The sequence below is a fragment of the Anabrus simplex genome, chromosome 2 (genome assembly GCF_040414725.1).
Source record: "Anabrus simplex isolate iqAnaSimp1 chromosome 2, ASM4041472v1, whole genome shotgun sequence".
In the NCBI taxonomy this organism is placed as follows: Eukaryota; Metazoa; Arthropoda; class Insecta; order Orthoptera; family Tettigoniidae; genus Anabrus; species Anabrus simplex.
Window position 1 is genome coordinate 1,237,688,319 of NC_090266.1, and position 27,927 is coordinate 1,237,716,245.

Sequence of the window (27,927 nt, forward strand, 5' to 3'; positions counted from 1 at the left end):
GAAGGTTAAATAATAATATTTATGTCTATGGTTTTTGCTTAACCTTTTATTTGCAATTTTATCTAGGAAGAATAATTATAGGATATTTTACAAGGATCTTACAGCCGGATGTATTTTCGGGATGTATGTTACATGCTATTTATTTGGATCTGACTTTTTTAATGTTAAAGTTAAGCAACATTGCAAACTAGTTTAAATTGTTAAGGTGACCATGATATGAGATAATAGGGGCCCACACACTGTCCACGGTGAAACATTACAGTAGCCACTGTGACAAGTGAAATCATCTGAACATTTAGTAATATTCAGTCAATGGAATGACAGGTGTTGTCAGTATCTTAGAAGGAAAAATAACAGTCAGACTGGTACGTGATTGTATTGCTGTGTGTAAATAGTATAAGTTAGATATGATAGGGTGTCTTATCTTTCAGAAGTGTATTTAGATGGTAGAATTAGGATAAAAGGGGTTAGCTTGTGTCAGTTTGTTTCATGGTCAATGTGGGATGATTCATCCACACTGAAATGTAAATATGAGGTCAGAAACCTCAGGAAAGGAAGGCGCCTTGGTTACTGCTTTTAAAACAACATTTCACTTACAGTATCAAAGCAAATTGCAACTGAATACAGTCGAAACTGGTTAAGATGTCCCTCTCTAGCATGTTTCCCTGGTTATTACATCATTATTTCAAAGTTCCACTCCATGTCCTATTAAATACATGTTCAATAAACCTGGATAGCACATTTACGTCACTTTTTAGTACGTTCGTAATATTCCCACCATAAGAAATTTAAATTAGCGTTCCTGGCCACGTTGCACGCGCAATGCGCCAGTGGCAACTGGCCTGAACTTATTTCACAGCCCTAGCGTGTTGGCCTACAGCTGCAGGGAACGTCAGTCTCAAGCCAGTCTTCGATGTAGGTGTGTTTGTTTGGATTGCACAACAGGAGCTCATGTGACGTGTTGGTGCTTAATTTTACGATCGTAAGTGCACTGTGTAACAACGTACTGTAGTGATTACTTGGATTTGATTACTTGGACTTGGAAGGCGGCGAGGAATTGTATATGTTTATGTGCTAATTTGGCATGTAATGTATTTATTATGGCTTCAAGATTGTTTCTTTGTCGTGGGTAAGATTAAGGTAAGATGAATTAGGAAACACCCTGTAGAACACGCGCCAGATCGGCGTGGGATATTTCCGGTTTCAGCATATTGCATCAATTTCGTAACTTCTCGATGCTTCTCAATGTTCTTTGTCAGCACTAATTTCTGGGCCCTAATTGGAGAAAATAAACGGTAGGTGAAGGAAAAAGATCGGACGCTCATTGGTTGTAAGGTTTCCTAATTTCTGGAGAGAAGCGTTTCGCTAGAGCCTTGCTCTTCCTAGGCGTCTTTTTGTTTGACCAATGAAGGGAAAGGTTGCCTTCTACAAGGTAACGGGTCTTCTTGGCCCCTCCACCAGGTAAGCACTTAATTGTTTTTCATCTTTCAGGTATTTATTTTCAAATGTAGTGTTTCATTTAATTTATCTCGCCGGAGCTTACCCATGTTTTCCTTCAGCTTCCAAATTTTATTAAAATGACTTAGCCTTTTTTGGTAAGTCGCGTCACATTTGTAAAGAGACAGTTCCCATTTTGTTGTTTTCGTAAATTGTGTGTTCAACGCCTTTCGATGTAATGATAAACTATTAATTTCCCCTTGGGGCTGTCTCTCAGTTCTGCGTCATCCTGGAAGTAATCGCTTTTAGTACAGGCACCCCCTCGGAAGTGTTTCTGAGGAGGCTGCCTGCTAAAGGTGCGCTACACTTTTCCTTATTTTCTATGAATAGCCTTCTAACGGTATTATGTCACCTAAATTTTATTCCTTCTGACAGTTCTACGTTACGCCTTGTGCGAAATGTTTCGACCTAAAGTTGTATAAAGTAGAATCACTGAATTGGAACCTTCTGGGTAATCATTGTAATTATTGTTTATTTCCGATTTTAAAAGGTGTAATTTTGTGGATCATTTGAGCTTTCATTTCAATTTAATTTTAAGTAAACTATATTAATTTTGAATCATCACTGACTTTGTTCTTCAGCAATGCCAATACCTTCCACCGCCTGGATATGGTTCCCAGCTACCTTCCACACTATCCTTTCTTAGCCATCATGTTTGTTAACCTGTTTGTTAGATTTTAATTTCGTGCAATATATTATCATTCCTCCTTGCGTCAAAATGTGTTTCTGTGTAATGATGTGTTTGCACAGTGGTAGCAGATATCATTATTATTGTTATTATAAACTATTACTTGTAACCTTCCTTATTAGGAGGTTACAGTACGTTAGGCCTACTGTGTGTACGTATACAGCTAACGTGTTGGTGTTTCATTTTTGTCCTATTAAATACATGCAAAAGAAACCTGGATAGCACATTTGTGTCACTTTTTAGTACATTCGTAATATTACATACAATTTACAAAATATTTGTTTAATGTTAACCTAGTCAATACTTACAATACCACATTATGTGGTTAAATAATTATTAAAAAATTGAAAGATCGTGAATATGTTTCGCCCTTCTTAATGGGCATCATCAGCACAATTGATAACCTTAAAACAAATAATTACAATTAAGACTGTTTACAATTCTCGGTCATATAAAATTGGAATGAGACGTTGTGATGTTAAAAGTTATTTTCAATATCATGATTAAAAAGTTTGACGTACAAACACAAGTTAAAACTATTGTAGTACAATTTTACAATATTGTCTAAAAAACATATATTTATATTGGTGAGAAGTTTTTTCATCGGCATTCGTCTGGAATTGAAATGGATCCTCTTCTTTTAACTTTTGGTGAAAGTCAATATTATTGTCATGTTAACCACCAAGTAGATTTGAAGAATAAAATATGTATAAAACATATGTTCCTATTGTAGAAAATTAGATCAGGAATGAACATTTGGTGTTTCTTCTTGAGTTAAATTGGTTAAAACACATTCAGGTGAGAATACGTTAAAATGGAATATACGTTGAAAATGTTTTGATGTACTAGTTGGAATATTTATCACTATAACAGTAGTCTTCCCATTTCTTGTGTAAATCTCAATGGTTGGAATGTTGATAAACTGCAAAGAAATATAAAAACGCATTTAATGTGTATGTATAAATAATTGATGTGATTATATAGTGTTATGGGTTACGTAAAAATGGATACGTACTCGAATGCCGCAGTGTGTCTATCTTGTTCTGTTATTAGCGTTAGTCTGACTGGCGTTCCTGCTACGTGTACTGTATGTGTGTGGCGGAGGGAGGGGGATGGGTTGAGGGAGGGAAGAATTGGGCGGAGTAATACGTACTGGTATTGGTACGGGAGGGGGATTATTCGGAGGGGGAATTGTAGGTTTAGTATTCAGGGGGGGTAGATGGAGTTGTTGAATTGGCAACTTTTAATATATGCAGAATTTTCTTTTGATTTGGGATAACTGTTTTCAAACTTAGGTATTAATGTGTATTAAGAACTCTTAATCTCCATGTCGTCATTAAGGTTGCGGTCTTTATTAAATGTTTTATCCGGATAAATATAAATATTTTCTAATTCATTTAGTAGTTTTCCCTTGTTAGTATTCCTTATTATTGTCAGATCTTTTTCTATTGAGGTAAAATGGTGGCCTGTTTCCTTCATGTGTGTACTCATAGCGGAATATTTGTTATGTTTGACGGCATTGAAATGTTCCATATATCTTGTAATAAAATTTCGCCCAGTCTGGCCAACGTATGAATAACCACACTGCAAACATGTCAACCTGTATACTCCTGAACTTAAATATTTGCTGTTATTATTATTATTTATTTTATTATAATTAAAAATATGTTCTGTGTAGTATTGGTTGTTCTGTAAGCTATGTTTATATTATACTTGTTGAAGGTATTTGTAATTTGGTGAATAGTTGAGCTATTATATGTGAAAATGGCATGTTTATTTGTGTTGGGCCTATCTGGTTTGAGGTTAGTGGATAGCTTGTTTTTTATTTTATATATCAGACGGTTTATCATTTCAATTTTGTATCCATTGGTTACTGCAAGATTTCTTATGTAATTTAATTCAGTTCTCAAATTTACGGGAGATAAGGGGATTCTTAAGGCTTGATATATTAGGCTGTAAAAAGATGCCTGTTTTTGCGATCCAGGATGTAATGAAGAATTATTTATTGTGATTGACGAGTGTGTAGGCTTTCCATGAATTTGATATTCAAAGGAGTTATTAGATCACCAAAATGTTAAAAGAAGAGGATCCATTTCAATTCCAGACGAATGCCGATTAAAAAACTTCTCACCAATATAAATATATATTTTTTAGACAATAGTGTAAAATTCATACAATAGTTTTAACTTGTGTTTGTAACATTCACGTCAAACTTTTTAATCATGATATTGAAAATAACTTTTAACATCACAACGTCTCATTCCAATTTTATATAACCAATAATTGTAAACAGTCTTAATTGTAATTATTTGTTTTAAGGTTATCCATTGTGCTGATGATGCCCATTAAGAAGGGCGAAACATATTCACGATCTTTCTATTTTTTATAATTATTTAACCACAAAATGTGGTATTGTAAGTATTGACTAGGTTAACATTAAACAAATATTTTGTAAATTGTATGTAATCATTGTCGTCAATACGGACCAAAAATGAGGTTAATGATTCGTAATATTCCCAACATAAGAAATTTAAATTACGTTCCTGGTCATGTTGCGCGCACGATGCACCAGCGATGACTGGCTTGGGTAAGGATTTGGTAGAGAACTTAATTTCATGGCGCTAGCGTGTCGACCTACACGAATGAAGTGGTGTTTTATGACAAATAAAAAGATAGCAGGTTCATCTAATAGGGCATATACTTAGACATGATGGGTTATTGAAGAAAATAATAGACGGTTCGTTAGAGGAAAAGAATAATAGATAACAATACAGATTAGAGTACATCACACAAATATTAGATGACATGAGATTTGACTCCTACTACGAACTGAAACGTGAAAAATGGAGAGCTGCTGCCAACCAGCCTCACAGCTGATTACTAGAGAGAGAGGTTGAATGTGTAACAACGTACGTAAATTATGCCTAATGTTCTTACGCACAGTGGTTTGCAGGACATTCAGTTATGGAGAAGAAGAAAGCCAGACAATTTACAAATAATGAAAAATTATTATTGAGAATGCGGATGCTAATCCACACATGAAACGTGTGCGAATAACCCAGATGTTGGACATTCCTACGATAACTTTAAACATAATTGTAAGCGACGTGCATAGTTCGCGTCTCTAAAAACATTTTTCCTTGATGTTTTGCTTTGTTGGTGTTCTTAAAATGTCTTAAAATGTATTATTTCATTATCTATTTCATTAATTATAATTGTAAAGACTTGTTTTTTTTTTTGTTCTCATCATAATTATTTTTACTTTCAAACCTAACCTTAAATTAAACAGTGTAATTGTTTTCCAATTTTTAGCACGTTCCCTCTTTAGGATTTTTTTTTTGGTCCCCACAAAAATGACCTAACCAGTTTTGACTGCAATTAAATCACTGAACAGACCTTTGTAAAGTGTAAATAGATAAGACTGCAAATGTAAAACCTTAGACTTAAAGGCATTTCCTTAGTAACTGGGGTAAAATATGTGCGAATCATGCAGACCCGATCGGGTCAAACTTGAGTGTGTAAAATCTTAGGCAGGTTGTTCAGCTGATCTAAAGGAATAATTAATAGTAAATTGACCCACAGAATCCATGTATACAACACAGTGATCAAAAGTGCTCATAAGTGCTTACAATTTGCTTATATACAAATCATACAGGCTATGTTAGTTCGTATTCAGTTCATATCCAACTCAAGTCGATTATGTATTGTAATAAGTTGATGTAATTTTATTTGAGTATCCATCCAATACTAGGTCATGAAAGGCCAGTTGAGGCCATATGTATTTTTATGATAATTTAGATAACGGTAATATAACAGGGAGCAGTAAACTTCCAAACTGAGGTGTGTTCTCAGGAAACTCTTGTCATTTATTGTAGCAGTGTCAATTCAAAAAATTCAGTGTAACTTTTATTTTTATTATTTTTATTTTGATAACTTCCTATCAAATTAAAGATAACATTAACACTGCTCAGATTTACCTTATGTAACAATTACTGTATTTGACATTTAAAATATGAAACATAACTGTGATAGGTGTGTCATCAAGAAAGAACAGCAGAATTGCATTTTTGTCATTAAGGAAGAACAGCAGAATTGCATTTTTGTCATCAAGAAAGGACAGCAGGATTTCATTTTTGTCATCAAGAAAGGACAGCAGGATTTCATTTTTGTTTGTAATATTTTGTATTGTGAGAAATGAAGAAATAAGAACTCTGGACTCTGCTGGAATATTTTTTATGTAACTGCAAGAAATATTAATTTAAATATGTTTGTAATATTTTGAAATCAAGATATATGAAACTGTAAATGAACATTGCAAGATGCGAGAATTGTCTTGAAGTGATTTTTTTTGTATGTAAATTTTATGTAATTGATGGTTTAAATTAATGTCAGCAAGCATGAAGAAGAGACTTGAGACATTTTAACTTGAATTTCTTGAAGAATTATTTGAAAATTAATTTTTGTAATTCTGTATGTCAAAATTGTAATCTGATGAAAATGTAAAGGTGCTTCAGTTGTGAAACATCCTATACCACACGTGCGGTTATTGCTGTTGAAATAGGTGTTGCAATAGGAAATGTCGAGAAGTTGCTAACTATCTTAATATGACCATATATGGTCATGCAATTTCATTCACTAAAGCAACGAGATTTCCTATTGGCGAAAAGATAGGGAATCTAGTGGAATTTGTTTCCCATTGGTGGATTGTGATTTGTCAATTTCCAGCGTTAGGCTGCTTCACGTGCGGGAGGCGATTAGGCTGCATCTATTCCATCTGACTGTCCTCGAGTGCGGTTGCGTTGCGCTCGAGGAGTTCCCCTTGGGAACTCCAGTTTTCCGCGGCAAGTGCTTTTTTTTTATGTTATTCTCAATGTTTTCCAATTTTGTTTGATTTAATTTAACTCCTTTTGCATTCCGGTATTTTCTTGCTTAATGTAATTTTTTTAAGTTTATTTTAACATGTTCATTTTTGACCTAGATTCCCGTAGGTTGTAACTTCAAACCTTTTACTTGCATTTTTAATTGACAACCCATGTGTAATTCTGCATACGTTTAACTCGTGTTTTACTAAAGAATTTATTTATCCTGATTGCGTTTTCGTTTTGGTCAGTCAACCTGTATCTGTCGTTGAGTCAAGCATCAGTTGCTATGTAATTTAACTTGCTTCTTGTAAACCTTCTTTGTTAATTTTAATATAGTTGAGCTAGAGGGTGTTTCTTGTGAACCTTTTCCCCCCCATAATGCCATACCTTCCCATGGACCTCACAGGACTCCTGCATCTTCCACAATCCTTTCTTAGTTATTATTAGGCCTATAAGTCCCTAAGCGTATGATTTGATTTTTCGTATTTAGAAGTTTTCCGTCACGTTTCCAAGTTTTGATGTGTAACTACTGCTTCTGTGTCATTTTACGATTTCATTTTTCATATTAACACTAGAACCAATGGAGCGGTCAAAATGACCGCAACACTTTTTTCCAAACTCAATTTTGACTACAGTTTTTATTGTAGGATATTGAGCTGCAGTGACTTTTCCTGATTTGTGGCCAGGAAAATCCATATTAAATACAATTAATTTTGCATCAATGGATGGGACGTAAGTAACAGGTATACCCACTACCGCTGGAGCGGTCATTTTGACCGCTGTATTAATTATCATAATAAAATGTATTACAACACACATCTCTCATTGAGATATAACCATCTACTAATGATCATCCTATCAACAACGGAATGTTCAAAAACACAACAATGGAACTTGGATATATTACTAATTGTACGAGCATTATTTCCGCTGCATCTCCGGTAGTGTTACCATTCGTCCGCTTGTCACAGTACAGTAAACATATCTCGTAAACCATCAGTTGCTGAGTCTATTGAATGACATCCCTGAAGATATATGTCTGATGCAGAATGTGGTCCAGATATAAAGGACCTGTATTGTATGTATGTTGAGTATTCAGCCCGAAGGCTGGTTTGATCCTCCACATTTCCACCAAAAGCTGTCATAGATAGCCTTGGCGTCACTCAAGAGGCATACTAGGGAAATGAAGAGTGAGGTAGTTTCCCATAGCTGTCCTCACCGATCCAGAAGTTGCTATTGCATATCAGTCTGCCAAGCCCACTGGAATGCATGCACCAACCGACCCTATGAGTGACATTTTCACACCATTCATAAGGCTGCATAAGGAATGGTATTACTAGCAATCACACATACCTCGGTCACTTTCGTATTGTCAAAGCCAAGGACGAGATTGAGATGTCTGTCTGTTAAGTCATCAGCCCAGAGGCTGGTTGGATCCTCAAATAGCACCACCAAAGGTTATGCGGTTATAAGGAAACCCCAAAAACCAATGGCAGCGCCAAAATGAGGCGTACTAGGCAAGATGAGGAGTGAGGTAGTTTGCCATTGCTTTCCTCACTGGGTCAGAAAGTACTATTGCAGCACGACTGACCCTATGAGCAGCTCCTTTCATAACATTCAGATGCACTAGTCATGCTCTGAACGTCATTACTCAGCACTATCCATACCCCAGCAACTTCCATATTGTCACAGCCATGGATGTTGACTGGCACTTAGGTGGAAGCTACACTTTACTCTGGCCTGTGCCAAGACATGGATGCAAAAGTACTGTATCCATCAAGAAATGACAGCAGGCAGGAGTTAGGTCTATGAAAATAACAAATTTATTCTAGCCCATACCAGAAGACATAGTGCACTGTGAACACTATATTTCGCCAGCAAAGGCACATAAAGGACCTAAAAAGAAAAATGCATATAAAGATTACTACCAGTCAAGTGATAACTCGGAAAGCAGCGATTCAGATCACGCTCAAAACCGAATTGTTCAGGCTGAAAATAAGTTTATCAGCTTAACAAATTTGGTGAAATTCCTTGGTTACAATGATGCCTCGCATAGGCTGAGTACTGACACTAACCCGTAAACCATGGTATCATAGGGACACGACAACCAAGGCCAGATAATGCACCCTCAGGTACTGATGGCTTCAGGGAGTGGACTGTAGCAGACTGGGAAGATGACACCTGGTTGGATTGCTCGCCATACCCCTTGAAAGAAAATCCAGGACTTACTCCGTATTCATACCGGTATGTATCTGACAACAGTGTAACGAGTGCGTGGCGTCATTTTGTTGATTAAAAAAAATATTGAAACTCATAAAGCAATGTACAGAAACAGAGGCAAAATGATAATAATGAGTAACCGTGCGTATCGAAAACGAAGTGTAATAATTTGAATAGCGGTCAAAATGACCGCATCAGTGGCGCCAGGTATATAATATATTCCGGTGGTTCTAGTATTAAGTGTCAATAGTATTATTATTTCTGCGTTCATTTGTATCAACATTATTATATTCTTCTTATTATTATTAATCTATTTTTATTATTAGTATATGTAGGAGAATAATTGACTCTGTTATGGAGGGTAAGAGAAGTAGAGGTAGACCAAGACGATGATGGTTAGATTCAGTTTCTAATGATTTAAAGATAAGAGGTATAGAACTAAATGAGGACACAACACTAGTTTCAAATAGAGGATTCAAATAGAGGATTCAAATAGAGGATTGTGACGATGTCTAGTAAATTCACAGAGGCTTGCAGACTGAACGCTGAAAGGCATAAAAGTCTATAATGATAATGTATGTATGTGTGTATGTGTAGGCATAATTATCTCGATTGCGGCTACAATTACTAAGGTTATGTCCATTATTTAATCAATATTGCACACCTTGTGTGCCAGCAATCAATTTCAAATTAGTTAATAATTTTATTTGATAGTGATCTGGTAAGAGTATTTAGTTGAGATATTTATGGAGAATTGTTGCTTATAGTGTAACCTAACTATTGGTGGTTGTTCTACAATTTGAGTAAATTTAATGATTTTGGTGTCCACGACAACTTTTTGGAATTTAATTAATTTCACGATTACAATAAATTTAATTAGTTAAAATGTAATCTGGCCCACTCTAATTTAATATCAATAGTACCCATAGTATTTAATTCTCTTATGTACCAATTTAGAAGAATCCCAAACTGATCACATCCCAAGCAGGTGAGAGTCCCCGAGCGGTAAGTACATTTCAGAAGGCCAAGGCAGAACCCTAGACCAGATTACAGCCGCCTCAACATTTCCAAGAGTAAAATATATATAACGGAAAGAGAATAAACAAGTGTATGAATAAACATTAAGAATAAGAAGCGGGAAAGCAGGACAGAAACACAATTACAATAATAATAATAATAATAATAATAATAATAATAATAATAATAATAATAATAATAATAATAATAATAATAATAATAGCTTTACGTTCCACCAACTACTTTTACAGTTTTCAGAGATGTCGAGGTACCAGAATTTAGTTCCGCAGGAGTCTTTTTAAGAGCCAGCAAGTCTACCGACACAAAGATGACCGGACTGAGCCAGGATTGAACCTGCCAGTGAAGACAGAGAAGGAGAATCAAGGGCAAACAAGACTATCTTCATATCATCATAAATTGCTCTCTCCTCACCAGTCACAGTTCCATCTACTCCTACTTTGCCCCTGACAAGCTTATTCTACTTCCTGGTTCCATCAAGGAGGAATAGATATCCTAACTCATAGAGGGGGGCCATTTTTGATATGAAAAGTGTAGGATAAAGAAAAAGTTAAATGCAAGTGAAAAGAGAGTGAGAAACAGGATGAGGCTGATGTTCTAATGTGTCAGAATACTACCTCCTTGTCCTGTGGTAATTATACAAAGCTGCTGGCCCAGAAGTGTCTGGCCCTCTGATCTGCCATGAATTTAAGACTGGTTTGAGGTGAAGGATTTCAGTAGCCTAGTGAAGACTATGGAAAAGTTGTCTGATACAACTGACAAATTTCATTAAATTAAATAAAGTTCTTAATAAAGCTGTATGATCTAAATATGTTGCACTTTGGTCCAGTAAATAAAACAGAATTTTGTGTGGTCTGTCCTACTGACCACTACCTACCTAGTCCTGCCTATACGGAAGGAAGAGATTTATAACACAACCACAGGTCATAAGGTGTGTAGTGTGAAGGAGTTTGGCTTTTTGATTAGGAGCCTGAAGACTATTAAGAATTATTGAGGCATAAAACAACATTAGTTATTTCACTGCTTAACTATTCATGACTACATCCTTCAGAAAAATAAATAAATTGAAATACAATGCAATGGAAAACTACACCACTTTATACTGACTTTTGATTAGTATTATGTTCCCAACTTGTCTGCATAAGGGGAGATAGTGGGTAAAGCACTATTACTCAGACAGAGTAATCTGTTCTTGAAGTGAAACTGGTATACACTATGGCTTGTAGAACCCATATTGATGATGATACATGAGCAAGATTCTTAGAGCAACTTGGAGGAGGTCAAACATTACACAGTGTATGATTTGAGTAATATGGCACATCTGAACAGATCAAACACATCGGCTGATCGGAATTGAATACTTCGCTTTCACAACAGCATCATACTTGAAACAGACTTTCAACTTATTAGGTTGTGTTGAGTACATAACGTAGAGCTTTCAAGTTCAATACAAAATGACCAACTGGACACTGATGGGAACCAAAAGGCCGGTGCAAACACAGACAGCAAGACCTGTAGTTCAGATCTCTTGCCAACAGAACAAGAATGGGTGAGGCCACAGATGCGAAATCGGAATGTTGTGGGTTCAATGCCCACTGGTGTCTGGTTGGCCATTTTTGTTCTGTATTTATCATATTTTAATGTAGCGGGGGTGGTAAATAAACACACAGCGCTGGTAGCATTAAATTCTAAGCCTAAGATTTATGAACTGTTACTAATTGTTTACACGCTGCACAAACACCAGGACCACACCTTACACTACACAGTTCACGCTCTCTCTGCTCTCGCTACTCAGTCACTCTTCCACTACTGTCACATATATTCTAAGTCACAGCCACCTAGTTCAGAGCTTGGGAGACTCAATTCCTCGGTGACAGAACAGAATGAACGCTCACTTTACTTTTGTAGCAACTTCTCAACTCGGACTGAACTTGAACAAGAAATGAAGCCCCTGGATTGCTCTCGATTTTAAATGATCTGGGTTCGCCTTCTAGTTCTTCTCACACCACCAGAAGGCCTCCAGCGAGAGGACAGGGTGAAGACACAGTGGTTGCGGCATGGCGGGCGACATCACCCGTGGCCGGGGTCGGGCTAACTTGCTCCTCCCAAGGTCCTACGTCATCCTCAGCGTGTACTACATGTACCCGATACAACCTAATAAGCTGAAAGTCTATTCAAAGTACAATGGGGTTGTGCAAGCTAAACAATGAATTATCGAGCTGGATAGCTGCAGTCGCTTAAGTGCGGCCAGTATCCAGTTTTCGGGAGATAGTGGGTTCGAATCCCACTGTCGGCAGCCCTGAAGATGGTTTTCTGTGGTTTCCCATTTTCACACCAGGCAAATGCTGGGGCTGTACCTTAGATAAGGCCACAGCTGCTTCCTTCCTATTCCTAGCCCTTTCCTGTCATATCATCGCCATAAAACCTATCTGTGTCGGTGCAACGTAAAGCAATAAGCAAAAAAAAAAAAAAAACAATGAATTTCAATCGGACTACAGCAGGAGATTAGCACGCATTCTACAGCTGCACTCACCATAATGCCAAACCTTAGCTCAGATCCCTGCCAAAAGAACAAGAATAACTGAGGGCACCATACCTCAGAATTAAAAGGTTGTAGGTTCCATTCCCACTAGTGCCTGTTTAGCCATTTTTTGTTTGATCCTTAACATCTCCTTGGGATGTAGTAGACGCACTCGACACAAGCTGGATGTCCAAGAATAACAATGCAACAAGGAAATCGTAATTGGCCCTAACATACAGCCATTCCAGCTTTACTGAAAATCAGTTCAGAACTACAAGGAGACACTCAGAATTTTCCTGAAGTATGTGTGTGGATATAGACAGGAAAAGCACACTTACGATATTGGAAAAAAGAAACTGTAAACTACGACTGAATCACAGAAGTCTGAGTTAGAGTCCTAATTTTTAATATTCCCCATTTCCTAAGATTTTGGACATCTTGTTCCTGAGTACTTAAAACAATAATACAACAAACTCGTTACTTGATGTTTCAACAAATATGAATAGGATACTCACCAATTGGGTGGAGACAGTGGATCTACGGTGCAGGCTCCTGCTTCTACCAGTAACCACACATTATCACATTCTGCCCAGTACATTTCTTCTGCATCATCATCTCCAAACGTTCCTAAATCGCCAGAAAAATCAGGATCAAATACACTCTGGTCTGATTCAGGGTGCACCTCAATCCCTACCATGGAACCAGCACTTCGGACAGGACTCCAAACTTTTGGATGTTTCCTCATACTATCAATTGGGATCTTGCCACTTGCTAACAAAGCATTTAATTTAGCAGATTCTTCCGTATGTTCTTGAATAGTTTCAACAGAATTTATGGTCCCGCTGCCGTCATGGACGGAAATATACTGTTCTTCATCCCTGCAGAAATAGAAACATAGAAGCCACCTTTCAAACACAAAATTAAAGCAAAAAATCTTCAATAAATGAACAAAATCCCATGTTTCCCTCTCATAATACCACATATAAAATTAACTTGTATGACATAACCCCACATAAAAACTGTCTTTCTAAAAAAATCCTTTGGAATAATTACTTCCATGCGGTGGCTTAGAATTTTTTTTTGCAAGCTGCTTTACGTCCTACTGACACAGATAGGTCTTATGGCGACGATGGGATAGGAAAGGGCTAGGAGTGGGAAGGAAGCACCTGTGGCCTTAATTAAGGTAACCACGGAAAACCATCTTCAGGGCTGGGGTTCGAACCCACTATCTCCTAAATACTGGATACTGGCCGCACTTAAGCGACAGCAGCTATCGAGCTCAGTTATGTAATTATGTAATTATTTGATTTTTATAATGCTACATGATGGGCGGATATGTAGGATGCTAAATAGTTTATTATGTCACCTATTCAATACATTAGAAATTTTAAACATTTAGGAACTTATCTTTATTTCCATATGAGACATGTTTCGCCCTTCTTTGAAGGCATCATCAGTCATAGTACTACCTCAAGGCATAAATCAGCTACCTGATTTGTAATTAAATTGTAAATACTAAGATATAACATTGACATATTACAGTAGGGATAGTCAAGAGAAAAACAATGTTCTTTGATGATATAGATACCAATATATCAGCCATTGGCTGTAAATTACCAGTTGTGAAGGATAACAGCGTCAAAATGTTAGGGTATGTCCTACTAAGGATGACTTACCATATTAACATGGAGCAGTCTAAGGGAAAGATAAGGGACTTGCACTAATAGGTAAGATCACAGGGTATTTGACAGTGTCCAGCAGCAGTGGTCCGTATGAAGTATTGACGTTACATTATCAGAAATGTTGGTAACTGTTATTAAAATTCATTAAGAAACAATGTTTATTGAGAAAAACAATATTCATATATATACATACATGGAGTTAAAAGGGGGTTATATTAACTTATTTACAGATACAGTAGTCGGCACTGGTGGTCCGAAGAATCATTGATACTACTCTATTAGAAAATCTTAGGAAATTATAAAGCTTATATATATATTTACATGGAAGCAGTTTGGGGAGAAAGGGCACCAATGTTCATAACAATAATTACTGCCGTTGGTTGGTGATCACAGTTTGACAGGGCAACTACACAGTAATATTGACGTTATTCTATTGAACAGTTGGGAAATTACAAGCTTATAATACATATTTACAAGGGAGCAGTTTGGGGAGCAAGGATACAAAATGTCTGGCACTAATGTGGTTGATGATTGCAGTACTCTCTCATTTAGAAATGAAGATAAATTCCTAAATGTTTAAAATTTCTAATGTATTGAATAGGTAACATAATAAACTATCAAGCATCCTACATATAGTATCTTCAATACGGATCGATAATGATATTTATCACTTGATGAGTGCAAGTCAAGTGATGGTCCAACAGACTAATGAAAGTAAACCTACAAATGGTATGCAACAATTTCAGGCTAGCTGTGTGTAAATGGAAGATGCTAGGTTACTAGGTGTGGAATGCTGGCCAATATTGGCCAATAATAACAACATAAAACCAGTCAATAATTGTAAAAAAATAAGAAATCGCACAATATTCTCCTCACTGAATTCTTCCTAAATGAAAATTCTTTAATGAAAAGCTAATTACATGCAAGCAATACTGGAAAAAATGAATTCACCAAAGAAGACTCAAATTAAATTTAAGCAAGTATGATTCTAATTTCAAACAATGTTGGTTTGTAGTTGCATAATTTAGAGATTAGGGACATGAGGGTCATTAGAACCAGCTGTTATAGAGGATGATAATAATAATAATAATAATAATAATAATAATAATAATAATAATAATAATAATAATAATAATAATAATAATAATAAGATCCTAGGAGTCACCCTAGGAGGGCTCTTTATGGCCCTGGTAAATTGGAGTGAAATGCATCGTTGCGACCTTCTGCAACAATAAACTATTGGACTCGGCAAGAGAATCCAACTAGCCTCTTTCACTCTAACTCCAGCACGTAACCTGCAAGAGCTGCCTCCGTTAAGCCGAGCAACCCAGTGGAAGGTTGGGTAACCAATCCCAGTGGGAAACTCGGTTGGTGAACCGATCAGTGCTCGGGGCTCCAAGGCTCACAACCGTGGTAGTACTTTGGTCGGTGCGAAATATCACCGACCCCAGTCTACAGTCTTTCAACTGTGAAAAGCATGGAGGAAATTTCAGCTAAAGCTACTACTCCAGGTGGTAACCAATCCACCGTCATCTCGTACGACGTTAGCGGGCCTTTGGATTCTGGGGAGCCTGCACCGACATGCTTGGAGGTATAAAGATAATTTAAAAGTCACCACCTTATCAATACACAGATTTATTTACTTCAAAATTGGTAAATTAGGTCAAGACCGGTTTCGACCCCTAAGGGATCATCTTCAGTTGACATACATATAAAAAAAGATATATACAAAAACATCACGTGTAAAATATTAATCTTTTAGTTAATTCAATTGAGTCAAAAATATATTTTTTTTGGGGGGGGGTTTAGAATGTTGGTGGGTACATCTTCTTCTTGCTAGGGGCTTTACGTCGCACCGACACAGATAGGTCTTATGGCGACGATGGGATAGGAAAGGCCTAGGAATTGGAAGGAATCGGCCGTGGCCTTAATTAAGGTACAGCCCCAGCATTTGCCTGGTGTGAAAATGGGAAACCACGGAAAACCATCTTCAGGGCTGCCGATAGTGGGATTCGAACCTACTATCTCCCGGATGCAAGCTCACAGCCGCACGCCTCTACGCACACGGCCAACTCGCCCGGTGGGGTACATCTTAGTTTGAAAACATGTGTGTGAGATTTATAGGCTCACCATGTCCAAATTATTGCGTATACAGGTCCTATACCTCCCTACATACAGCATCAAAACTATTACATTCAATACAACCCATCTTTTTGATGAAAACACTGGCAAATTGCTTACTGAAATGGCAAAGTGTGTACATTTCTAGTTCAAAAGCACATGCTGTTTGGTACATGCTGTCATATTACAATTTATATTACAAAGTATAGAATAAAATTATTCTTGCATTTGTGCACATTGATAATAGTGAGACTATTGTAGGGTCTTCAAAAAATACCGTTGTGTTTGAGGTATGTCACTGTATATCTGCTTTTTTGAAATGTCAATAGTCTAGTTACATATAAGTTATGAAATTTCACTTTTTATGGTTCGGTCAAATGGAAGAAACATAGAATAACCTTGTTAATTTAGATTCTTCATGACTAAAATACTGGCATATAGTACATTATTAAAATAGATCCTTAATACTAAAATACAAGTATGTGGTACCTTCTGTACTTGTTTTATACATTAAAATGGGGTTTACATTTATTGACATTAGTTCTATGGTTTGTTATCATTTGTAAAGTTGTGGTCTAATATGAAAGCCAGTTGGAAATGTTTAAAGTTAGTCTGATGGGAAAGGGTTCAATCCCTTGTTTATATTGTTTATTTTTGCCGCTTGTACAAGCATGGGATGATCTAGTTAAAATGAACTCTTTATACCTAAAATATTGGTATACGGGAGCTTATTAAAATAAATTCTTTACATTAAAAGTACTAATATGTAGTGCTATATGTGCACATTTTTCAAACGTAAGATAGGGTTAACATAGGTTAACAACAGTACTATGGGTGAGATTGTAATCTGATATAACTGGTCAGTTAGAAATGTTTACATAAATAGGACCGAATACATATTTATACTATGTTGCTTTGCCTCTTTTTACAAGTGAATTACGTGATGTAGTATAAAATTTTTTTTTGTGAATTGCCTAATGGCTGTAAACAAATCATGTACTAGCTGATGATGGCCGTTAAAGAGCCGAAACCGGTACTAGTTTAATCTAATTAAAATAAATTGTGTATTGATTGGTGGAAAAACACTTTTCTTATCTATACTTTGAATCTGTCAATACGGAAAATGAAATTTATAAATAATGAGTCGTTTGATAATGGCGGACGTAACATCGTGTTCTGTTGATGAAATCGAAACATTACTTTGCCTAGTGTATGAAAAAAAAAGGGTTGTATAAACCTAGACTCCCTGTAATAGTAATAGGGAGACCGTAAAATTTGTGTGGCATTTTATAGCGTCGAGAATTGGGATGAAAACTGGTAAGTAATTATTAGATTTATTATGATTATGTTACGAATAGTGTTATCATAGATTAATTATTAATAAAATATATTATATGGAATAGATTGGTAAAGAAAGTTACACTAGGAGAAGTAGTAATTATCATTCTTATGACTTAATTGAAGAAATGTTTGGAAAACATAGCAGTGCTTTCCTAACCTCCATCTCGTAGGCCTACCTAATGAAATGAACAGCATTGTTCGTTTTAATGACAAATAAGTGTATGCCATAAGTACTACATGTATATTTTCTTTGTCACAATATTCTAATTCATTGTTTCAGCAAAAAGTTGTGCCAAAATATGGCAAATTCTGAGGGCAGGGTATCAAACTTGGAGAGATAACATTCCCCCTCTCCTCCCGGGTTCTTCTGTACAGAAAACAAAAAATGGGTCTACTTCACTGCCCTCAACTTTCTGGAACCCTTCATTGCTGGAAGAAGGTACAATTCTGTAATATTTATTTTTAAAAGTAGGCCTACACTACAGACCAGTTTTCTAGTTGTGAAAGAGTGAGGGGAAAATTCAGTCCATAGGCCATAAGTTCTACGCATCTGTTCATTAATGTGTCGTGAACGGCGGCTCACGATGCGCCTTCCGCGTATTGACGAGAGAGCGAACGGGTTCGAATGAGATTCGAATCCGCGAACTCCAGGGTAAAAAGCCTGTGATTTAAAAGTAGCAGGCATATGAACGCATGTATATTTGAAGGGAAATGATAGGAGAGTTTGTGTATATTCATAACTCATAATTCATAAATGACAGTAATAATAATAATAATAATAATAATAATAATAATAATAATAATAATAATAAGAGAAATAACAGAATATTTCAAAGAAGGACTTAGAACATTCGATGTTGCTTTGGGAGCTCGTAAGCCAAGAGCTTTGTGTCTCAATATTGTGAAACATTGTGTAAGTTAAAATACGCACTTCTTTTGGGTTGGAAATATACAGAGTCACGTGTAAGAGTCGTAGAAACAGTTTCCAAAGTGTTCTGGAACAATGTGTGTAATGCAACGTGACTGGGTGGTTCTATGCCAGAGAACCAATCGGAGAACAGTGCAGTCATGACGTGAACTAGTGACTTGTGGTGGTGGTATAGGAATCAGTGGGATTATTCGAGAAAGAATAGATGAAACTATATAACTGGGTAACTTGTAAACAACAGGGCTTTCTGACTGTGATCCCTCGAAGGAGGCTTTTTGACTTTCATCCCTCAGAGGAGGCTCTTCGACTGTCGATAGTATCGCGCAGGAGAGTGAATAGTTAATTAGGGAGAACTGTTGGAGTGCTGGTAGACTTAGCATTCAGTCACAGTACGCAGTAAAGTGATAGTAAGATAGAGGGGTATCAGGTTCTTGAACTGAGTGTGATTTGTTGCTGAACAATCACAAAGATTCTCCACACCGATTGTCAAAGTAGGTGTTGGAATATCAGCTTATAGACTAGCAGCTCAATTGTAATTGGGAGAATTCACGTCGCCGTGAAGAGTAACGAGTTCCCGGGATATCTACGCAGAAGAGGAGAAGACAAGAAGAGAAGAGTGAAGACATCAGCTGTACAAGAATCAGCTATACTCCGTAGTTAAGTATTCAACAGTAAATATATGTATTAAAAGTATTCTTGTGTGTACTAAGAACAAGACTTAAAGACTTTCACAGAGACCTGAAGTCAAGAAGGGTGATTGGTGTCAGAGATTTTGTGTTGTATGTATTATTGTATATATCATTGTGTGTGAATATTCTGGGTTTTTAGAACATAATTATTATTCAACTTGCCAATCTGACTATTCGCTCCCAGAACTCCGAACCCAAGTCCTCAGCCTGTTGTACATCCCTTAGGGTCACGACAAATGTATCAGATATTACTAAACGAAATATAATATAATCTAACCTAACAATCATCATACTAAAATAATTACTGAAACTAATAATTTCTTAAACAGAAGGCTTGTGTGCAGACTAAAATGTAGCTCCAATTTAGAAGAATTGCATTAATATATTGTTCATTTTTTTCAGTTCTATAACAAACACACCTATGGAAGTGGCACTTGGTATAGGAGAGCCTTATGTAGCTCCAATTTAGAAGAATTGCATTAATATATTGTCCATTTTTTTCAGTTCTATAACAAACACACCTATGGAAGTGGCACCTGGTGTAGGAGAGCCTTATGTAGCTCCAATTTAGAAGAATTGCATTAATATATTGTCCATTTTTTTTCAGTTCTATAACAAACACACCTATGGAAGTGGCACCTGGTGTAGGAGAGCCTTCTCACCAAGCTGAAATGGAGGAGAAGGAGGAGGAGGAGGCAGAAATAATTTGTGTTGGAGGGGTCTAAATCCAATCCTGCAGTTCAGTAATTATTGAAGGGACTTCAACTTTCAGTCCAGTGAGTTCTGCTTCTACAAACAACTCTGCCAGCAGTTCAAAAAAAAAAAAAAAAAGAAACAAATGTGAAAGTGACAGTGATGTGTTAAGTAAATATTTAGAAAAGATACTGAAAAGAAAACATAATCTATGTTATTTTTAGTGTCTTCATGACGACATGGAAAGACTGGGTGAACTTGGTCGAAGGGTTTTCAGAGTTAAAATTCAGGAACTGTTGTATACAATGCTAGATCAAGAAAGAATCTAATAAAATTTATGTCCTTGAGAAATGTTCTACTTTTTAAATCAGTTTTCCTTCTATTTATGTTCAATATTTATTGGAATCCTCAGTGAGTTATGTGTATTAGCACCTAATGGGAAAGTAACTTCAATGTTTATTAATTATTAGCATTATTACAACTTAATTTGTATATTTTATGTGGTAGAACATGTATGGTTTACAAAAAAGGAGTAGTAGGTCCTTTCTGTGTGTGTGTAGTACAGCACAGGTGTATAGATACGAGTAGTTTTGTCCAGGAGCTGACTGCCTTCTTACAGATTACTGTAGATTGCATATGCAAGCTCATTGCATTAGGTTTACTGCACCCATATTCAATGTTGCTTACTATTATGTCATCCTGGGAGAATACACATCCTAAATACCTATCTGAAATTATCTACCTATTCCAGTTTTGTATTCCCAGCCTGACATTCAGTTATCTTTTAGGTGTCTTCCCTACTGCAATCACTTTAGTCTTGAAAAGACTAATTTTATTATTATTAGAAAAGCGCACGAATGGGCATTACATAGATTATTAATTTTCATGTCATATTCATTGCATCTTTTTTTAAAGTTGCAAGATATTAGATTGCACAACTTCAGTAGACCAAGTCTTACTACAGTTATACCTAACAATCCCTCCCTGCCACCTTATACCTTTATCTCCTCCTGCCATTGATACCTGTTGCACCAGCAATCATTCTCACTACTTTCATGTCTGTTACTTATAACTTATTATTAACATAAAGGCCTACTGAGGGCATCAGGGTAGACGCATTCTTTTATTACTTGTGCTGTAGATTCATGTAAACAATGAAAAACAAACGTGGAAAATTAATTTGTAACTACAAAGTAAAAATCTGCATTTTGTGTGATGTGATATTCAGGGGATATGATGGCAGAAAATGTACATATTTATGAAAAATATATTCATATAACAGTTACATGCTTGTAATAAATGGTTGAGTAGATTAATTACCCTGTAAGTTAATCCGAGATCTTACAAGAGCCAAGCACCCTACTCTGTCAAACATTATTTTATATAGGTCCCTAATCACTATTTACAAATAATTTTGACAGGCAATGTAAGATATAGCAAAATGAAATCATTTACCACCTGAGCAACAGCCCTAAATAACATTCTACTGTGAACAGCCATGGTACTTAGTTGTTGTTTTTTTTTCCGTAGTTGTTTTACGTCGCACCGACACAGATATGTCTTACGGCGACGATGGGACAGGAAAGGGCTAGAAGTGGGAAGGAAGCGGCCGTGGCCTTAATTAAGGTACAGCCCCAGCATTTGCCTGGTGTGAAATGGGAAACCACGGAAAACCATTTTCAGGGCTGCCGACAGTGGGGTTCGAACCTACTATCTCCCGAATACTGGATACTGGCCGCACTTAAGCGACTGCCGCTATCGAGCTCTGTGGTACTTAGTTGTTAGAAAGGAATACTCTTCACTTCTAAAAATAGAAGGCAAGGTGCTTGTTACTAGCACCTATTATTGTTTGGAGTGTTTGATTCTCATTTTTGGTGAAATTGAAGGCAAAGTTTTCATTTTCCTTCAACTGATTCATAAGGAAAGTATTTCAGTATGGATAGATAGGCTTGGTAGTGTTCACATCAGTAAAGAAGATGCATATGAAAAATATACAGAAAGGCAAAATCAACAGAGGTAAGAAAGAGAGTCCTACCAGACCTTTGTGGAAAAAGTTGTCACTCTGTACCAAGGAGTTTACCAGTAACTTGGATGGAAGTGCAGGATTTAGATTAATAGGTTTATTTTTGCCAAGTGAGCAATTAGATCAGCTTGCCAGTGCAACGTTTGGGGAGACAGTACTTTATGCGTAGTGATGAGGGTAATAAACACGACCTTGGATGTAATTTACATGTAGTTGTGACAAGTATCAGTCTATTACACTGCCAACTTACTCATTAGAGCAATATTCCAGAAGCTTTTCCTATAGTTATTAATCTAGTGTACAGAGCACTAGCCTCAGCTGAACTCCTCAAAAAATGTACACATATGTGAATACACAGAGCCCTAATGAGAATTTTTTTTACTTTGGAAGAGATGTCCAAAGACAACCTTTCTTCACAGCAATTTGGTATAATTAGCTGCTTTTCAAGATGCTGTAGTCTTCAGTGATATAAATTATGACAGGACTGTCATTTTTGCACAAAGTTTGGATTTGGGCGTGGATTCTTTGCACAAAAGACAGTACAGAAATTCAGCAACATGCTTGTCATGAAAGCAATATGCTACTATTCTGAACATGGCACAATAACAAAGAAGAGGAGAGGCAAGAAGAGATTTGCAGAGGATCATGAGAGAGATAGAGAGAGAAACAGTGTAAGGAAATCCATTGCTTTTCTTTGTTTCTGTCATCTTCACAATATTCAGAACATATGTATTTTTTTTTTTTCAAAATTATTTACAGGATTGTAATGAAACTTGACACACTATTTCTACATTAGGTATAATGTAAATGTTGACTGGAAGCATTTCTTGGTGTATTTATTATTTTGGTAGGTGGGGTCTCACCAAGTGGTATGAAAAAATTAAAAAGCTGTTAACCTCCATCTAATAAACACCTCAAAATATCATCTGAAAAGTCAGTAATTATGTGCCAAGAACCAGCATCATTTAAAAAATAAGCATAAATGGTATTAGTTTTATATTTGAAGTACAATGAGCCACTGTTGTGAGGCTTTTGTTGCAATTTTCACCTTGTCAAGAATTCTGGCTGTAGTGCTCCATAAATGGCACGACATATAATAAATTAGTGAATATTCAAGATAAACTTAAATATTATAACTAAGTGGTCTGCCTATTCAATACAATATAAGAAAATACAATATATATATTGTATTGAATAGGCAGACCACTTAGTTATAATATTTAAGTTTATCTTGAATATTCACTAATTGATTATAGTCAATACGGGATTAGTATTACTTGAAATGAAACTGTTTAAGCTTATCACTTGTAATCACATACAATAGGTACAAATCTGCTGATGTAATGTGAGCAAATCTAAGTCCGTAAGATGCAGACATGTATGAGTCCCCAATGTCCAGAAACCTGTAAGCCTAAATAAATATATTCCCACTGTTAATTGTAGTACCTTCAAATTATGAATTCCAATTGATGTACATAAATGCCTCCATCGTTTTCAGTCCTTTTTTTTATCAATACTTTATTAGCAACCTGTAGAATGCAAAGAACTGTACCTGCCACTAATCTTTTATTTGATATATTTTGTCACGGATATAGTTGTTTCGGAGGTGAACATCGCTTCTGATTTTAAAACTTAAAAAATCGTTGTGAATATTGAATTTAATGATACTGTCAGCCTTACTGAAAACTTATACTTTTCCTGTAATTTGTTTGCCTGATGTTTATTAGTGGCTTCATTTTTTTCCACTAATTCCGTATAATTATTGATGGGCATTCGGTACTAGTTCCTGAATTTTTCTTTTTCCACAACGAAGGCATACGTTGGTGGAATTCTCTATGGCTCTTTGCCTTGTCCACTGTGATCATCTGGCTGTTTCCTTTCTCTTAATATATTCATACATCAGAATAATATCTTTACTCGAATTATCGCGTTCACAACACATTCTTTTCTGCTCGTGAATATGAATACGTCTGTAGCCTGTACGGTACTGGGCAGGAGTATCAGCTGTTTCCGTGCAGTCGATACCTCTCGATCGATGACCAGTGTGACAAGGTAAATTAATTTAGTCGTTAGTACTCTATGTCAGTTGGTTGCTCTTGATCGTTCGATGCTCTGTGTGACAGGGGGCTAATAGAGCTGTGTAAGGCATTTAACCTCGTAATGAAGTCTACTGCTTTTAAACAACTGCCCAAGAAACAGAAGACCTGAAAATCCCCAAATCACCACCTTGGTGAATTCCAGATTGATCATGTCGTGATCGCACGGAAGGCTCAAAGAGAAATTCAGAATGTGAAAGTTCTAAGACATGCTAAACTGGACTCAGATCAGTATCTATCCAAGATAAAAATCAAACTGCTCCCAAGAAACACAAGGAGAGCTAGAGCCAAAAAGATTGAAAGATTTGATAGAGAAAAACTAGGATCTAACCATGAGTTCACGCAGAAACTACAGTCCGTGGATGCAGAGAACTGGGAACAACTGCACGAGGCCCTGGTCAAAACAGCTAAAGAGACGGTTCAGGTTACTACGCCCAGAAAGCATGCTTGGTGGAAGAGTGAATGCGACGCAGCGATAAGGCAAAGAAAGTTCGCCTGGCAGAAATAGAACTCGCTAAAGAACCAAGTCAACTGTACAAACTTCTTGAATGAGAGAAAATGTGCAGCAAAAACCATCCGCAGCGTTAAACGTGCTTTTGATAAACACCAGCTGGCTCAAACTGAGCAGGATTTCAAGAAGAACAATACACGCGACTTCTATAAAACATTTAAAAGCAACTTGAGGAAATAAGACCCACCGAGCCTACAGTTAAGAGATCACAATGGAAAACTATCCCATAATAAGGAAAACTGCCGGATCCTTGCAAAATACTTTGAATCCCTTCTTAACTGCAAGGCCCCAATATCTAGATTCACATTTGATTGATTGATTGATTGATTGATTGGACATCAGTATTTTATGATCAATGTCTAGTCCATCACAGATATATTTTAAGTGTTAATTCTTTTTAATTATGTGTTACTTAGTTGTCATATTTTATATGTAAAACAATTTTAACGAACAAATTATTTATAGGAAGGTTCAATGTAAAGACTCAACCTTGAGATAATCATTTAAAAAGGCTGAAGATGCTCGATATAACGAGCGAAACATGTCCCTGTTAATGTTTGTATTGTAATAAAATGTCCTTCTAGAGACAAACAATTTTATGTATTTAATTAGGTGGAAAATAAAACAAGAATTGTAACTATTAGTAGTAAGTTCAATACAGGTAAAAAACATGAAAATAGTTTTATGCATAGTATGCCTCTCCTGTGGTTCCTCGGCGACTCCATGGTTTAGAAGGCAGTTCCTACGACTGTACTGCTCTCCTTCATCAATAAGCTCTTCTTGATGGTCGAGCTGCAGTGCTAACTAGCACAGCTCTTCCTTCAGCATAGCAAGTTCGGAGGAAATGACGTTTCAGAAGTCATGGAAATCCTGACTAAGGCAGTCTAGAGACTCTTCCCTGGGGTTGGCAGAGCTTGTTAACTGAAGATGCACCTCAATCTAAAAACATTAGACATATGATTGTATACAGTGCTTGCTAAAAAAGTTTTTCGTTAAAAATCATGTTGAAATTAAAATATAAGGTGATGGTCATTATAGAAGTTATTGTGCTGGAGGTCTTTTTGTTGTAAGTTCTTCATGCAAAGACTTTTATAATGACCATCACCTAATATTCTAATTTTATCATAATTTTTAATGGAAAACTTTTTAACAAGCACTGAATACAATATTGTGAGTCTAAAGTTTTTAGATCATTATAATGTATTTTACTGAGGATGACCCTATGTTTGGGTTGAAACAGGTCTAATTGAAAGATCATCTTAACTAGATGAATATTATGTATTGTTTAGGACAATAATTAAACACAATTTGACAATTTGTAAAAAGAGCACTGCTACGGGTATGTTACAGTAGTCGCCATGTGAAGGATTAGCAAAGGATTTAGTGACGGACTTACACATGAGACATCTTTGTACAATTACCTTCTGGCAGTACTGAAACTTTAAGGACGTCACAAGTGCGCACTCTTTACATTGCAACATATGCCATGGCTGAAAACTGACTGAGGTAAATTGAATCCTGCATGATCCAGTGTAACCGTGCAAAAGTATCATTTCCCAACTTTAGGTTAAGAAATTTCCATAAAATAATTAGTAATATTAATGTAGTGAAAATCATGTAATTTTGTTAATTTAAAATGTAAGAACATAATTATAAGAAGAATTTGTAGTAGGGAATATTGTACCTGTGAATGTTTATATTGGTGTACTTCAATTTATACACATGGCCTAGCAGTGAAGATTGTGCAACTTCGGAAACAGTGACTATTACACGTTGCAAATCTCATGACTGGTCTGTACTGAAATGTACATTAATTCAACAATGATACAAAAGTTTATTGAGATCCACCTATTCAACACATTGGGTTCTTAAAAATTAAGATTTACATCTTATCATACTACAGTGGAACCTCGATTGTCCGTTCCCGGAAAACACGTTTTCCCGGAATATGCGTTCAAATTACGTGGTCCCGCGAGCATCGTAATTAAATCACGTTGTAAAAGTCCCGCATTATCCGTTCCGCGAAGAAACGCTTTCCCGGATCAACCGTCCAGAAATTCCAGTCCCATCAATGCTAAATCCTCGATCAATCGTTTTTTAATAAACTGTATCTCACGAAAGGACGGCTATGCAGGGGCGTACTCTCCTTGAATGCAAGGCATTCATTGCATGCGTTATGATAACACAAAGAACTGTCTGATGTACGATTTTAGGTTTTTCAAGTCGAATATTAACGATTTCATCTCTCAGAAGTTCAAAAGGTCCGCGCAACTGTACTGGTTCCGTTGCTTGACTACGTGTGGTGCTGGTGTAGTCTCACCGTCTACACCACTCTAGGAAGAAAGAGACAGCGAATGGACGAGTTCAGGATGAAAGGCATTCAATCTTAAAATTGCATTCGGTGGCAGACGTAGTTCTGAAACCCTCCGAACGATGTCGCTGCAATTGAAACTTGGTCAGAATTTGTCACCCTATATCCGTGCTACCCTCTGCCATCTGTTAGCAACTTGGAGAAAGTCGGCAACTATACAGCGAATGCGACCCACAGATTACCCCCCAGCGAGAAACCAACGTGACGAAACTGACCAATGCCACTGGGGTGACTTACCTCCAGTGCTTGAGTTGTGGCTAACTAGTGAGTTAATTCATTGTATTTTCGGTGTTTTATTACATTTTGCGCACATGTGGTATTAACGATGGATGAGTCTAAAACGGATATAATTGTAAATCAGTTTGAAAAGCCATTTACTGGCCGTTCGTTTGATGAAAAGATTCAGATAGTTAAAGCCGGGAGACCTCTACCTTCCCTCGTAAATTTCTTCTTCTTAATCTGCTTACCCTCCAGGGTTGCCTTTTCCCTCGGACTCAGTGAGGGATCCCTCCTCTACCTCGTCAAGGGCAGTGTACTGGAGCTTCAGACTCTGGGTCCGGGGATACTACTGGGGAGGATGACCAGTACCTCGCCTCACCTGCTATGCTGAACAGGGGCCTTGCGGGGGATGGGAAGATTGTAAGGGATA

The 27,927-nt window shown here is 36.7% G+C and overlaps 1 protein-coding gene across 5 annotated transcripts in view; it reads right to left on the reverse strand.

The window, feature by feature from the left end:
- Pex23 (peroxin 23) overlaps window positions 1-27,927 on the reverse strand; it is a 986,852-nt gene that overhangs the window by 544,342 nt on the left and 414,583 nt on the right. For all 5 annotated transcript variants that reach the window (XM_067142270.2, XM_067142269.2, XM_067142271.2 and 2 more), the window contains one exon: window positions 13,339-13,701. In XM_067142270.2, coding sequence (XP_066998371.2) covers window positions 13,339-13,701 — 363 coding nt within the window. The remainder of the gene's footprint in view (window positions 1-13,338; window positions 13,702-27,927) is intronic.